Source organism: Trichoderma aggressivum (genome assembly GCF_033847375.1).
Source record: "Trichoderma aggressivum f. europaeum strain CBS 100526 chromosome Unknown scaffold_008, whole genome shotgun sequence".
NCBI lineage: Eukaryota > Fungi > Ascomycota > Sordariomycetes > Hypocreales > Hypocreaceae > Trichoderma > Trichoderma aggressivum.
In genome coordinates, this window is record NW_026946374.1 from 384,987 (window position 1) to 399,613 (window position 14,627).

The window sequence follows — 14,627 nt, forward strand, 5'->3', positions numbered from 1 at the left end:
ACCAGTCCTAGTAAGTGCCTGGGCTGAGGGGTGAGCCGTAGAGACACAAACTAACTGACAACCTCGCAGGTCTTGTGGTTCAAGGGGAAGATCTCCGGGCGCTTCTGCTAGGCCGCTTTGGTCGTCGGGAGCGACTGTGATTCGACGGCCAAGTACGAAGCAAAATGGGCGCGGCCTACCGCCGTGTCCAGCTGATTGGCCGGCCTCCCAGGTTCGGTGCTAAGGGCGGCTTGAGAGAGAAGGGCGAGCGAAATCCATCACGGCATCGCGCGAACTGGTCCCAGAGACTTGGGATGGCCGAAGCTTCCTAGCTCGCTGACAAGTCACTGGTGCTATTGTGCTAGCGAGATGGAGATGATGGGACTGGATGGGATCGGGCCCTGTTAAGCTTTCTCCCGGTCGGTGATTCAGGCCACTAGCTTCGGCCTCGAGTTCCCAGAAAACAGGTCACGATGGATGGTCCAAGTTGTTGTCGCTCTTTTCCCACTCGGCTGGCAGAACCGTTCGCGTGGTTCGCAACTTGGGGAGGTGAGGGTCCGAAAACTGGGGGATGACGCGATTCCCTTGCCTTGTCCCAGAAGGTGATGCTTGCTCGGTCACGGAGATCAGAAGCGGATCCAAACAGCACCCAGAACCGCGGTGATGTGGCGGTCGAGATATCAGCGGCGCTATTCTCGAGTCCCTGCCCGGCGCTGAATTCAGGAGACGATGAATACGGACAGGCAGGCCAAAGCGAATTGCCTGTGCCCCCAGCAGGTCATTTGAAATGAGGAGCCAGAATAAGCAGCTGCCAAAGCAAAGGGTGACAGACGCCGTTCAATATTTGTCAATGCGCATCGCTGCCGTTTTCGTCGGGCAATATCTGGGGGTGGCTTGAGCATTCAGCTGGGGGTTTGAGCGAGGATCACGATCCAGCATGTCGTACAAGTCACGACTTCTGTACCCGGGCGACGACATGGACGCCCCAAGACCAGACTCCAACTCGCTTTCCAATTAACCTTCTCTCAGCTTCCCCTCCTGATGCACCAGTCCAAGCAACGCAAGCCGGCCTTGCCTGGTGTTTGGTTACATAAATGTACGACGCAGCATCTGACGGCGCTTCTCGCCACCCATCCCGTCCATCGCATGCCAATCATGCTGCGATGAAATCTCCACGATCTGGCACAACCTCTTGAGGCATCGATGCGCGCGCATCAGCTGCTCTGCGGAGCACCATCCCGAGTCTTGGTTTCGAAGATCAGATATCAGGCCCCAGACAGCTTCAGCTTCGTTCGTTCCAACACCATTCACTTGCCTGGCCCTTAGATTGAGCTTTGGCAACAGCCGGCGCTTAGTCACACTTCAAACCTGCACCCGCGATGGAACCGTAGCAACAGCCGCTGGCTGCATGTCGGGAGCAGACGCCGTACGAATGCGGCCGGGGGCATGGCCATGAGCTATTCTCCCGGCCGCCTTCTGATTGACTGATCTCTACAAGATGGCCGCCAAAGCGACCCGGCCTGGCTTTGATAGGCCGCACACGAGCGCGCTTGTTCTAAGGCGCCAGCACAGCGCTGCTGCCATGCTTTTGATCCGGCCTCTGCTTCGTACTATTCGATGCGGCCACTCAATGTGGCCAGTGGACGCTTACCTTGGATGGCAGCCAGGGCATTTCAGTCCAGACATGATGCCTCAACAAGTCGAAGGCGGCCACCGCTACTACTACACCCCAGTCTAAGCGCCGCCGCTCTGCAGACATACATGCATGCATGCATGAAAAGAAATGAGAGAAAAAAAATTAAGCCGCCAGGATCCTTCTCGCGCTTCATTGGCGTTGTCCGCTAACGAAAGTAGCCGCATCAAAGACCCAGCAACCTGATGGCGTTGAAATCACCCAATACGCCTCGCGCCTCCTGCCTGAGATGTAGGAAATATGGCTGGGGTAGCATTCCGCTGCTCCTCTTCGATCGTATTACACGTACTCCATTGATACGAGAACAAAGCCAAAGCTGTGCTGGCCACCGTTTCATTCAGATAGATACGAAGCCCAGCGTGGCCCCTTGGTCGTGGATTTTCAAAATTGTTGTTGGTCGTTGGCATGTTGAACCAACATGCATCATAAGCGGCTCCGCCAAAACACCATTTTCATACCGCATCGAGGAAAGCTGTGTTCGTGTGGATCTGCAGAGACCTATAACATGCAGCATCCCAAGCATTCTTGCGGCTCTTCGTGGTCCATGCGTTTTCAGTCCGTTCGGCCTCGCCCTCGGGCATCGCTGCGTTGTTCGCCTTTGTCGAGACGGCGCATGCACTTCGCTCCGCAGTCTAAATTGAAGATGCAAGCCTCCATCCTTCTCGTCCATCCTCAGAGGAGCGGGCATCGACGCTATTCGCTCCACAAGGACCCCCTCTTCATCGTCTCCCATTCCTTCCCGCCGTGCTCTATCCTCTAGTTGATGGCCACGACAGCATGGCAATATCCATCCTGGCCTAGGCTCGCGGCGCGCCTATGCCTGCGTAACACCACTACAGGTATGAGTGGACGCCTTCTCCGCCAGCCCAGCCGGCGTCATTCAGCTTCATGCTTCTCCCATGTCCGTCGGGCATTGGCATGAAAAATTTCGTACAGAGGGTGTTGGTCCGGGGTCTTTGAGCTAGAGGCCAGAGATCAACTCCCGGTTTATGAGATATCATATGTCGCCATGTCGGTACTCCGTACAAGGGGAGAAGGCAGCGTCAACGGACGTACTCTTGACCAGTCCCGATGTCGCATGGAGTTATTCTCATGAAGGCATTCTGAAGTTTTAATATACACACATATGGGTCAGGTAAGCACCCAGAAGAAGAAGAAAATCTGGCCAGCTCTTTGCCACCATTGTGGATCTCCCCGTCAGTGATGGCTGCGCCAGAAGCAGATGAGTTGCGTTGGATACACCAGACGACCTCTAGCGAAGCGTTCGACCCTTGCAGTAAGTAGGGACCATTTCTTTCGACCTAACGATGTCGGTGAATCGTGTGCACCAACGGTACTAGGCCATAAGCCTTCCAGCCATCTAGCCATCCATGATGGTTTCCTACTCTGCTCACCCTCCTATCTACTTGGCCCTCTTGCTTGATCACAGTCTGACCTGGCCGCAGTCATTTGGAGGAGTCGCCGTCACATATCAGAGTGTGAAAGCACGTAAACTGGGCCTTCTACGGGGCATCACCATGCATGTTGCCTATTAAAAAGAGTTTCAAAGGCCGTCAGCTCTCATGGGTACGTGAGAGGCTTAAGCATGGATGTTTTTCTCGTGAATTCAATCACCTAACAGCAAAAATACGCCCGCATGCATTCCTTCGGCGGCTATGAATCTGATTGACCAAACTGGGCGTCAACGCTGCATTGAAGTCTGTTTATTTCCTCTGGGCCGAGCATCTGAAGTGTCAATAAACGCTACACGGCCTAGATAGACTCACCCCTCCATCACAGAAAGATGAGGCATTGCCTGAGACATTCTAGACAGCGCATAAGTGCCTGCTTGGTCTCGTGGCAAATCCTTACTTTGATTGATGAAGAGGAGGGGATGTAATCCAGTAGTTTACACCGCTGTTTGCTGTTTGAGCTCAGAGTTGCATCTTGTGCACCACGTGCTGGAGTGTATGTAATGTGAGGAGTTTTGCTGATGTCCAGAGTTGGATACGATATATGCCCAGAGGGTTATTCTTGTATGACTCTCAATAAATCCCAATTACATACGGCTGCTCCGAGGAGGCATACGTCAGCATTGCAATACAGCAGGAAGACAAAGAAGAGAGGGTGAGAGGGTGAGAGGGTGAGAGACAGCGTACGCGATCAGGGGGGGAGGGAATATCGTATTGCCAAGTACAAGTGAACAAAGCCGAAGCACAGCGGGTGCCCCTAACGTAACGTTTTTCATTGGATATGGTTAGTATCATCACCTTAAGCCACAGCTGAAGGGTGATATTGACAGCGTGTTGCTCTATGAAGATTATTCTGCCTCCATGTTGAGTTCGGTGGTCCAGGCTATCCAGGGCAGTGCTGCCCAATAACTCTCAGCCCCCTTACAGGCCTCATCATACACTTAAAGAATTCTTTTAGCCCCCAAGTAAATGCCAAGTACCTCCCATTATATGTGCTTTCCGGGTGTATTGTAGGTGCTTGAGCTACCTGTGTAGACTCGCCCCCCTGTTCACCCATCTCATCCGTGGCTGCCATTGGAGAAGTAGCCGTACGTTCCAAGAGCTGCTGAGAAGAAATCATCTCTAGACATGTGTCTCGTTCAATCCGACTCACAAGAGGGAAATGTTTCATTTTGTCGGACTGCCCGAGTTGGTGGTATCACATCAGCAGAATCTTGGCAACTGTGTAAGCCGAGACTGGCTCGTAACTGCATGCACCATGACACTGCATATTCTACAATTCTACTCTGCCAGCAGTAGGTTTGAATTAGGAAACATTTACTTAATCCATCCGTTTTAGTGCCATGATTGTAAATTGCATTCCAGAGGGGAGGGAAGAGATTGGTTTCGTTATCATCGTCACCCATTCAGACGGGCGTGCCACGTTGCATACGGGAACATCAATTTGGCTATAACCAGCACAATATACTTGGCCATCGCTCGAGCCGTAGAAGAAACAAGTATCCGGTCTAGTATTGTTGAAAGGGGATGCTACATTCTCGCATGACGTAGTTTTGGTAGTACCTGGATCTGAAGGAAAAGACGCGGATGTTCCCGATGGAGTAACCATGATGTGAGACATTTCGACTGTGCTGGAGGAGACATTTTCGGGTATATGTGATCTGTAGTTTCACCTTGAAGAATATCATGACCTTCTTAGAATCACGTATGCTAAGTTCCTTATAATTTCCGCGTTTATGGGTATTTGAGTTTCTCTACTTTAAAGCAGCCGGTACGGTACTAGGCATCTTATGCATTTCTCAAAGCTGCTTTGTTGCTTGGTAGCGATGGCTAGGCCAATCATGTCTGAAGCAAACGCAAGTCCTCGCTCTATCTATTCTACACTGTAATCTTGCAGCTAATAAGATTATAGGTATGGTTATACAACTTGCCCAACTACAAAGGAGCTGTCTACGATTACGATGGGAGTCAATATGGATGCCAGGCGATCGGCGAAGGAGTGTATGTCGTGTTGTATTTACTCATATTCACAAGGCGGGAGATTGACAAATCTCAAGGTATGAAAATGTACAGTCGGCCAAGATTGTGCACTTCGAACCATATCCGTGTTTTGTCTGTACCCTATTCTAGTAAGTTTCTCTTATGCTGTCCGTACATTTCATGATTCCTCTCTGGGTGATGCTAATTGTTTGTAATTTGCAAGCACCGATGATTGCCAGCTAGGCTCTAGGCTCTTCAACATCTCAGCAGATGGCCGAGATATACCTCTTGCCCCCAACTTTGGCGCCCGTTCAATCGAGTGTGAAACCTGGGAACCGTAGCCAGAGACATGGTAGGAGCGATCATGAAAGTAGTTCGTTCAAACTATCACGATTTCTATCAATTCTCCTTCTCTGGCTTCTTCACGGCAACAGGCATTCCAAAAATCTATACAGTTCTGCCTCCTTTGGAAGATTTGGGATATCATAGGACCTGCCCTCTCTGATTCCTTGCCGGTGCAAATTGAGGCTGAATAAGTCAGATGCTGATTACATGAGCAATCAATTAAGCTCCGAGGGAATGTGAAAAGGGCTGGTTTAGAGTCAACCCAACGCGCATAAGTCACACATGGCAGTTCGGGGACCCTTGAACGCGGGAAGAGAACGGTGGTAGCATTACGGAGCACTCCATGTTGGTACAGCCATTGAGACGATTGCAAGGCGCGCGGGATCATGCCGACGAGGCGCCAATCGGAATCCGTGAGCGATCAGCGCACGGGGGATGGTGGAGATGAGGCTCTGTGTGGTGTGGAAGGGTTGTGGTGATGAGTGAGGTGGAGATATAAAAGCGCAAGAGGCTTTGGATGGTTTATTTTTTGTTTAGTATTTGTGCACATTTACAGGCTCCAGTATACGTATATGATAATGGTATCACTGAAAATGTAACATCAGTGAGATTACATGATGTATTTTGCTCTTCATCCCTCAAGTCTCTTGGTCTTTTCCACGCTTCTTCGATAGTCTATTGGTGAGGAGAGAAGTGATCAACACTGAAGTGCGGTTTCGTCACCGAGCCTACCCTGGAACAAGAAAATATAGTAGGCATCGCAACTCTGTGCCGATATTGCCTGTACCCTGTACTCCGTCCTCTGTCTGTACCCCGTGCAGCATCCGTCGCCCTCGAATCTGCATGTTTACGTAGCCTGGATGCGCCACCATGCAAGGCGAGGGTCAGTCATGCCAGTTGGCCAGGCAGAGACGGACAGACGAAGCTGAAGATGAAGTTTGGACCGATGCACAACCCCATGTCAGGTGATGCAATGCGCCGGGTCCAGCCCTTCGGGGGATGCGAAATGACCACAGGTGTTGGTAGTCGACTAATCTCTCCCTACAGCACGCATGTATCGCATGTACAAGGTTCGCAATACTACTATATGGGCAGGTACTTTGGCATGATGAAGGCCTTGTTTGATACCAGGGCTGTCGCTTAGGTTTACGAGATGCTTCACATGTCTGGTCTGGGTACTTGCTACGGGTATTACTCCGGCCCGGTTCGTGCTTCTTTCGGCAGCAGATGCTCCGCTCCAAAAACAGTTCAGTTGCCGGTAGAAACAAAACAAGAACAAGGCAATGGCAAAAACAACAAGCCCAGGGCAAACGAAGAACAATTGCATCGAGCCCTGGCCATGTTCCGGAACCGAAGACCCAAACAGGGCCATAGGCCGAAATCCTACAGCCCCCAGTGTCCACTCACGCACGCGGACCAAAAATGCCGCCCTCGAATTTTAGCCACTCAGGTGGGCTGTACCGTACGACGGGCCTCATGATTTGCTGGCCTGGTCACACGGCCCGCCCCCACTGATTCGATGAAAAAAAAAAGAAGAAAAAAGAAAGAGAGAGAGGAAAATACGTAAGACTGCGGCCGGGCAAACGATTGGCTCTGCGCCCTCTTCTCTTGTCGAGTCAAGCACAGAGAAGAAAATAGATACGGCCTAGAACGGGACGAAAAGATAAAATTGGGCTTCTTCGACCCAACGGGCTTTTGTGACAAGGAGGTTCTAGTTTTAGTTTTAGTTTTAGTTCTTGGACCCTGCCCGAGTGTGACTCCGAGATTGGTTGGTTGGGCCTTGTGGGCTCTGTCACATCGAACTGAAATTGGCTGCAGTGGACTGAACTGAAGCCGCCTAGAATGCGACATCATCACCAGGAAGCTGCGAAAAAACAACAACAAAAAAACGAGGCTGCACATGTCGCCGAATTGGCCCTCCAACAGCCGCCAAGGAGAGAGCCTGGCAAGCCGTTGATTGCAAGTGCTTCATTGGGCACACCGACTTTTTGGGCGACAATGTCTGGGAGGGAAAAAAACTTGTTTTTTTTTTCTCTTTTCTAATTGCGGCGCGTTTTCGTCACACCCAAGGTTTGGCCAAGGTCGGTCAATCCATCTCGTCGCATCACGTGCCATGCGGCGCTGACATGCGGTTGAAGTTGCTCTGCGTTGCTTCTGCATTGCCCTGCTCTGCTCTGCTGCTCCGTGTAGGTACGAGTAGGTACCTGTACAACAAGCTCACGGACGAATTGACTTTGGTATGAGCCTCGAAAAGAGTCATGGCCAAAAACACAATGCACGCCACGTTCTTGTCTTGTTGCTTGGACATGCACTGCACTCGTAGTTGTAGCTGTAGCTGGTTGAAGCTAATATCATGCCGTCCGTACCTGTAAACAAAAGACCCTTTCTTCGTATGCCAGCGATCTGCATGAACAAACTCTTACTGGGTAAGTACCTAGAACGATTGCTCAACAGTCTTCCTACCTGGAGCCTCATCGCACTCGCGGTTCGCGGCTGTCTGGCTTATATTGGCCTTCCAGGTTGTCTTTTTTCTCCTTCTTCAGCCGCACTTACGAGATGCGTCTTGCGCCCGCTTGCGTTGCCCCCCCTGCTTGTCACCGCTTATTTTCCCCAAGAGTATCCAATACGTAGTGGTTTGGCACAATGCACGGCACGCAGTAGAGAGCTGCAAGTATAGAGTACTTGCATTGGGCATGCCCTGATAAGAACGGCTCACCGGTTTCAATCACCTTCATCTCCAGGGAGCGCCGTTGCAAGCAAAGACATGCCACAAAAGACGTAGGTAATGTCCGAGCCATCCTTCACTGATGGGCGACCCGGCATGGGGGCCTGATTCATGTCCCTAGCAGGGCTGGAAGTCCGGGGGGTTGCTTGACAGCTCACACGGAGCACCCAAAGCAGCCGCACGAGAAAAGGGAAGACGATCTTTCCGAAGGCGGGGGAGATGAGAGAGGATGCTGCTCCGAGAGATGGTGAGCAAGGGTAGCTAAGCTACTCGTACGAGTACGAGCATATCCGTAGGATGCTGGCAACTCGCGTGGAGATGGGGGGTCTTTGGTGTTGTTCCCAAGACGCCGCGTCTCAGCTTGACGCCGTGTTATCAGACGTGTTCGTCCTGTAAGATGGGTGGCAATTCAGCGGCAGAGCGGAACGACGGAGAGATACGAAAATAGACTGCCGCTCTGATGAAGACGACATACGGATACTTCGAAACACAGGAGTCGAGACAGGCTGTGGGAGGCTTGTCCGTGCATGTGCGAGTCCTGTAATTGCTCCGTATTGATATTCACAGAGCACCTTTGGGGGTGGACTTGGGAAAACGCTGCCAAACACACTCTGCTATTGGGTACCAACGGCAGACAACTTTGGACCACTGAGGCTCCCGAGACAGGGTACCTTGGGCCAAGACCCAAGACGCACACAAGGATTACTCGTACATTTCCTTTAATAGACTTTATCAATGCGTTCGGCTGGCATGGGCAGGGGGAGGCAACATGACGCCTGGCTGCAGATGACCGCTGCAACAGCACGAGACCTGCTAACGATTCGCAGTGCTACCAGTGAGTGTCCTGTACTGCAAGGTAGGGAGAGCATCCATTAAAAACACGTGCATCGTTCTCAACCAGGCATGGACCGCAAGTACTGGTACGAGTCACAGACAGGGCACGCTTTGACGGTGCATGCTCAATGCCCTCGGGTACAAGGTTTCGGTACGTACCTCTAAGGTATTTGTGGTACACCACTACCAACGGCACGATCAATGATACAATCAGGCTCCCCCAGCGTGGTTCGGCAGTGGCAAGGTCATGACGGTCGGGCTCAGGTTCCCAGTACGAGCGGCTCCGTGCCGAAGCGGACAAGCAACAAGGAAAAAAAAAGCATCTCGCGGCGCTAGCAAGCATCAAACAACAGGCCAGGCCAAAGAGAAGGAAAAAATGATGAAAAAAAAAGAGCGCCACAATGGCCCGTGCGTGGTCCCATGGCGCGCAAACCAATCACAGCGCAGGCGCCAAAAGCCAGCCACCGAACGGGCCCCACCCTAGGGCTGAATCAGCCAGTCACAAGTGTTAAAAGACACCTGGCCCCCCGCCCCTCAAATCATATCTTCGCATTTTCCCTCGTCCTCTTTCGCGAGCCTTGCCATCTTGCCTCCAACCAATCAACCCGCCGTCGCGCGCCCTGCCGCCCTGCCCTGTCCAACGAACGAGCAGCGCAAAAGCAAGCCCGTCCAAAGGGCAAAAAAAGGGCCCTTCCCGCGCTCACGCGTGCAATCAGATTCGTCCGCAAGGGAAACAAACGAAACACTTGCTCTGCCTCGCTGGCCATTCACAGCGACTCGACTATCTCGTCCCGATCCGCTTGCCCAAGCCGCGCGCCAGTGAGCGCAAGCCTTGAGCCCACGCCGTTTCCGGGCTTTTTTTTTTGTTCGGGTTCGGGTTCTGTTCTGACGAGAGCTCCAGCTGTGCTGTGCCCTTGCGCGCTTGCTGCTGCGACTGCGACGTCAGCGCCCTGAAAGCGCCTGTAGCTGTCTGAAGCTGTACGAGTAGCTCTTGTTCAGCTATTTTTTGCCCGGCCAGGGCACATTGCCTTACACGGGCTTGTTCTTTTTACTTTTCTCTCCTGATTCTCGCCCAGCCAAAGCCCTGCCTGCGCTCTTCTCGTATTGCATTGCATTGCATTGCATTGCGCTGAATCGTTCTATTTTTTGCCTTGATCTTTTTTTACTCTCGACTCCGCTGCCCTCGGCTTTTCGGAGCTCCTCAATCTCGGCGCAGTGCCACAACGCCCGAAGCAGCATCGCATCGCATCGCATCAAAGGGCATCAATAGCTTCCCGCCTCTCCCCCACTCTCTTTGCGGTTCGCTGCGACGTCAGCCATTCGACTCGACAGGACAGCTGCTGCTTTTGCCAGAATCAGCCCGAAACAAGGCGCGCACAGGCACCCGGGGCTCACCTAAAAATTCAGCCTGCCCGCCAGCAAATCAGCTTCCTGCACTGGCGTAGCTCTTCATCATCGATATCGCAGGCTCCAGTCGCCAAAGGCCTATCATCGTCGCCAGCCTCAACCTCGCCCTCTCCATTGGCGCAACACGCCATCAGGTGACAGCGCGCATCTGCAGTGCCCATTTCTCAATTATCCGAGCCTTCAATCAGAGCTCTGCACGCCTCTGTCCATTCCCAAAAGCTGGGAATAGGCCCAACGCAAATCGCCGCCAGGTACCTCATACCTTGTCTGTACGCGCTCCCGTTGTGGCTGCGTATAAGAGGTACGTAGTATTTCTTCCGTTTCCTTCGTTTCTTTTTTATTCCCTTGATGCCGTTGTTGCCAATCCCCAGCACCCCCGGCTCTTCTTTTACCTACTCGAATCATCTCTCCAAAGCCCTTGTCTTCTCTTTTCGGCCATCCGGCTCGCCCTGTTGGGGTTGACGTCGCCTTGCTTGTTACTTTACTTTGCTTTTGCCTTGCCTTGCCCTGTCTTTTTTTTGTATTGGCTCCCCCTTGTCTTTGTTGCATTGCTTTCATGATCATCTACCTTCTCTTTCTCTCCCTGTATTCTTCGTATCTTTGTTTGTTCGTGTATTTGCACGTCATCCAGTCAAGGCACAACCAAGGCATTGTCGCTCGCTCACCTATTTACACCGACTATTCCTACTTGCTCAGCCCAGCTCAGCCCAGCCCAGTCCACTGAGTCTCACAGCCCAGATTCTCACAGCCTCTTTTTCGTTTTCACCCTGACAGCTGTTACATCACTTTCACCCTTGCTGGGCTGAGTACGTTCGGCCAACCTTTCCTTGCCTCTCTCTCTCTATCTCTCCTCTTGCCTCTGCCCCCAAAATCTGCCCTGTCGTCACCTGTTTGAATCGAGCTCCGCAACATGTCCATTTTGGTGCGCCAGAAGCTCGAGTTTTACCTGCCCGATTGCCTCACTCGCCTCCATCATCCCGTCCCTCCCTCCCACACATGATTGCCAACCTCGGCCAAAAGGTCGTTTCCTCTGACCGGACACGGCCAACACCCACCACCAACCAGCCCGATCCCCCACCTCATGGCGTGTCTTAGTCTCCATGCCCAACTCTCCGCTTTGCCATTCGGATGAGACAATCTAAATCCCTTGGCTCTGAGGCCGTGGAAGCCCTCCTCTTGCCGTCCTCAAAGCCTGCCTGCACACTGCATCGCATTAGGAGATGCGAATCTCATGGCGCTTATCTGGATCGGCGCGGCCTCGTTGGCTTCCCCTCGACGGCGCCGGCTTGGGCTCTCATTTGTCTCTGCCAAAACTTGTGTGCCGACGTGTCGGCAACAAGTTGGGGGCTTTGTTGTGGGCTCCGTTGGCCTGGTGTGGACCTGGCTGCATATTCCGTCATGCATGAGCTACAACTATGCCAACGCATCACAAGTGTGGCTCCCTGGTGCTGGTGGCTCGCACCCCTGTCCCATCCTTGCCTGGATACCTCTGGCCGTCTCACCATTCGCAGCGTCTCGCCTATATACAACTGAGCTAACGCCTGTGGTTGGATAGATCTTTGTTAATCCTCGATTGAGAAGTTCTGGGGAAGTGGAAAAGGCGACTTTGCTCTCCATCCCGTACCGTACCTTGTCGCAACGACTTGGGAGGCAACAACAAGACCTCTCTCGAATTCACGTGGCTCTCTTCTCGCCCGGCAACTCAGCCACCCTCCACTCTGCCCCGCGGCTACATCTTTGCCTGCAGACGCCTTGCGGCTTTATGAGCCACGTACTTGGCACCATCCCACCAACCTGCCAGCTCACCAACGCATGTCTGGTAGACTTGGGTGCCTGAACATTGCACGCTTCTCTTGCGATTACCCAAGCATCGAATCGCCAGCTTCCCGGCCAGACGTGCCCAACCTATACCCAAGCGACCGGCGCGCATTTTAAACCTCTTCCAAAACAGAATTAAGGAAAAAAGAAAATCACGAAAGGAAAAAACAAAACGAACTATTGTCTTAGCACGATTTCTTCTTCTTTTTTTATTGTCTGTCTTAGTTCTTCATCTTCGGTTGTTCGTCATTGGGCTTTTCGCGGTCTTCGTTGTAAGCAAGTCGTCTAGCGTTGCGCTGTTGATATTATTCGTCCCGGATCTCCTAGCTTCAAGTTTCGGACTTGTGATAGGGCCAACCGCGATAGCGCCACCCCACAATTTGGCTCGCGACATCTTCGCGACACCAGCTTCGGTCCTTGTCCTTCTTGGAGGATGATGGAATACGCGCAATATCCACAACAGCAACACAATTCTCACGCAGGTTACGCGAACTCTGCCGCCGGCGCAAGTATCACCTCGCCCGCCAGCCACGGCATCACCCAGCACGCAGTGCAATCATCCCCCATCGTCGCATCGCAACAGCAGCAGCAGCAGCAGCAGCAGCAACAACAACACCAGCCCGGCCAGGCCCCAGCTCACGGCATGTATCAACCACAGTATGGCGTGCCTCAACCCAGCATGCAGCCGGTTCCCTATGGCATGCCCGGCATCCAGGCTGCCGCAATGGCCGCCACTGCCGCCGCCTCGGGGTCCAGCTACCCTTACATGCACCCAGATCCGAGCATGCCTCATACGTCCCCGCGAATGCCCAACGCTAAGAAAGATGGCCGGCCGTCTCCTCGCATGAACAGCATTTCTCAAATCCCCGGCCGCCGCATGAGCCAAGTCACCAGCCCCGGCGTGCCGAGCGCCCCGGGCATGATGAACCACGGCGGACCCCGGCCCCCGCCCATGCCTCCGGCCCCTGCCATGCAGCACCCACAATCTCCCGAGATGCCTGCGGGGGCTGTCGAAGAATCCCCCCTATACGTCAACGCGAAGCAATTCCACCGAATCCTCAAACGACGCGTCGCTCGCCAGCGCCTCGAAGAGCAATTGAGGCTGACGTCCAAAGGACGAAAGCCATACCTCCACGAGTCCAGACACAACCATGCGATGCGTCGACCTCGTGGACCCGGCGGTCGCTTCTTGACAGCCGAGGAGGTGGCGGCTATGGATGCCAAGGGGGAGCTAGATGGCAGCGGCAAGGGCCTTGAAGATGTCTCACCCTCAAAGTCCTCTGAAACCTCAAGCGGCAAGCGCAAGTCGGAATCTGGACCCTCAACTTCGAGTAAGAAGCCCAAAACGCAAGCCGAGAGCTCCGAAGGGAACCCGGAAGACGACAGTTAATAACTGCTTTCGTCTCTTTCTGCTTCTACTTCACTCTTTTTTTCGAGCATGCTCAAAGCACCTCGGACGGTGCAAATGAGACATTCTCGGGTTCTTTCTCTCTCTTTACTATAATGAGGACACGATGACAGGGATTTTGAGGACAGATGCGTCTTTGCCATCATTCTCAGTTGAGGCATCGAATGGGACGGGGAGTTTTCTGTGATGTTTTCTTTTTATATAACGGCCGACAAATGGTGTGTGATCTCAGAACACTCTCCGATTCGAGAGACTCAGCATATCCCGCCGTCTCCGTGGACAATTTCGCTCCATTATTCGGTCACTTGAAGACTGATAATGTTGAAGATGGATCTGTCTTGGTCTGGCGATGAGCTGAGGCTCGTCATGGTCGGGTTTGGGACTCCAGACGGCTGGAAAGGGGGGGAACTGGTTGGGCAGGCAGAATGCATGGATGACTCGACACGATGGATACCCCTTATTGTTTTCTTCTTGCCACACACTTTTTTTTCTTATGTTTATTGACTTTCTCTACTCACGGAATGTTCGAAAGAGTTGAACCTTTGGAGGAATTTGGTCTGGCTACCATGGAGATGCATCAAGGCAATACGGCATTTATCTTCTTTTGACTTTTTTTTGCTTTTCTTCTTCTTCTTCATCTTTTTTCCTTCTCGATTTTACTCTTTATTCTTTCCCTTTTTTTATTCTTTTTATTCTTTTCTTTTTTTGCATCAGCTGGTATAAAATCACCGACAAAGCATAAAAAAAGAGAATGGGACTGGGAAACAAAGAAGCAATTAAAAAACAGGACTAGGCTGTGTGCAGGACACAGATAGACATTAGCATTGTTTGAACAACAAGGGAGAAGTGTCTGGACACTTGGAGAAGGTGGGAAAGAAAGATTATGTAGTTTGTGTGGATATAGAGGTGAAGGTGTCGTCCGTCACCGGATATGCTCTGGGCTTTCCTAGCTTTCAAATTGAAGATATCATTTGATATGCAACAGTA

At 52.3% G+C, this 14,627-nt stretch overlaps 1 protein-coding gene across 1 annotated transcript; it reads left to right on the forward strand.

Moving 5' to 3' along the window:
- Nucleotides 1-12,665: 12,665 nt before the first annotated feature.
- Triagg1_2972 (transcriptional regulator family: CCAAT-binding TF) lies at nt 12,666-13,622 on the forward strand (the record flags this gene model as incomplete). Its single annotated transcript, XM_062897212.1, has 1 exon — nt 12,666-13,622. The coding sequence occupies one exon, from the start codon at nt 12,666-12,668 to the stop codon at nt 13,620-13,622; it is 957 nt and encodes a 318-aa protein (XP_062758039.1).
- Between the last annotated feature and the right edge of the window lie 1,005 nt (nt 13,623-14,627).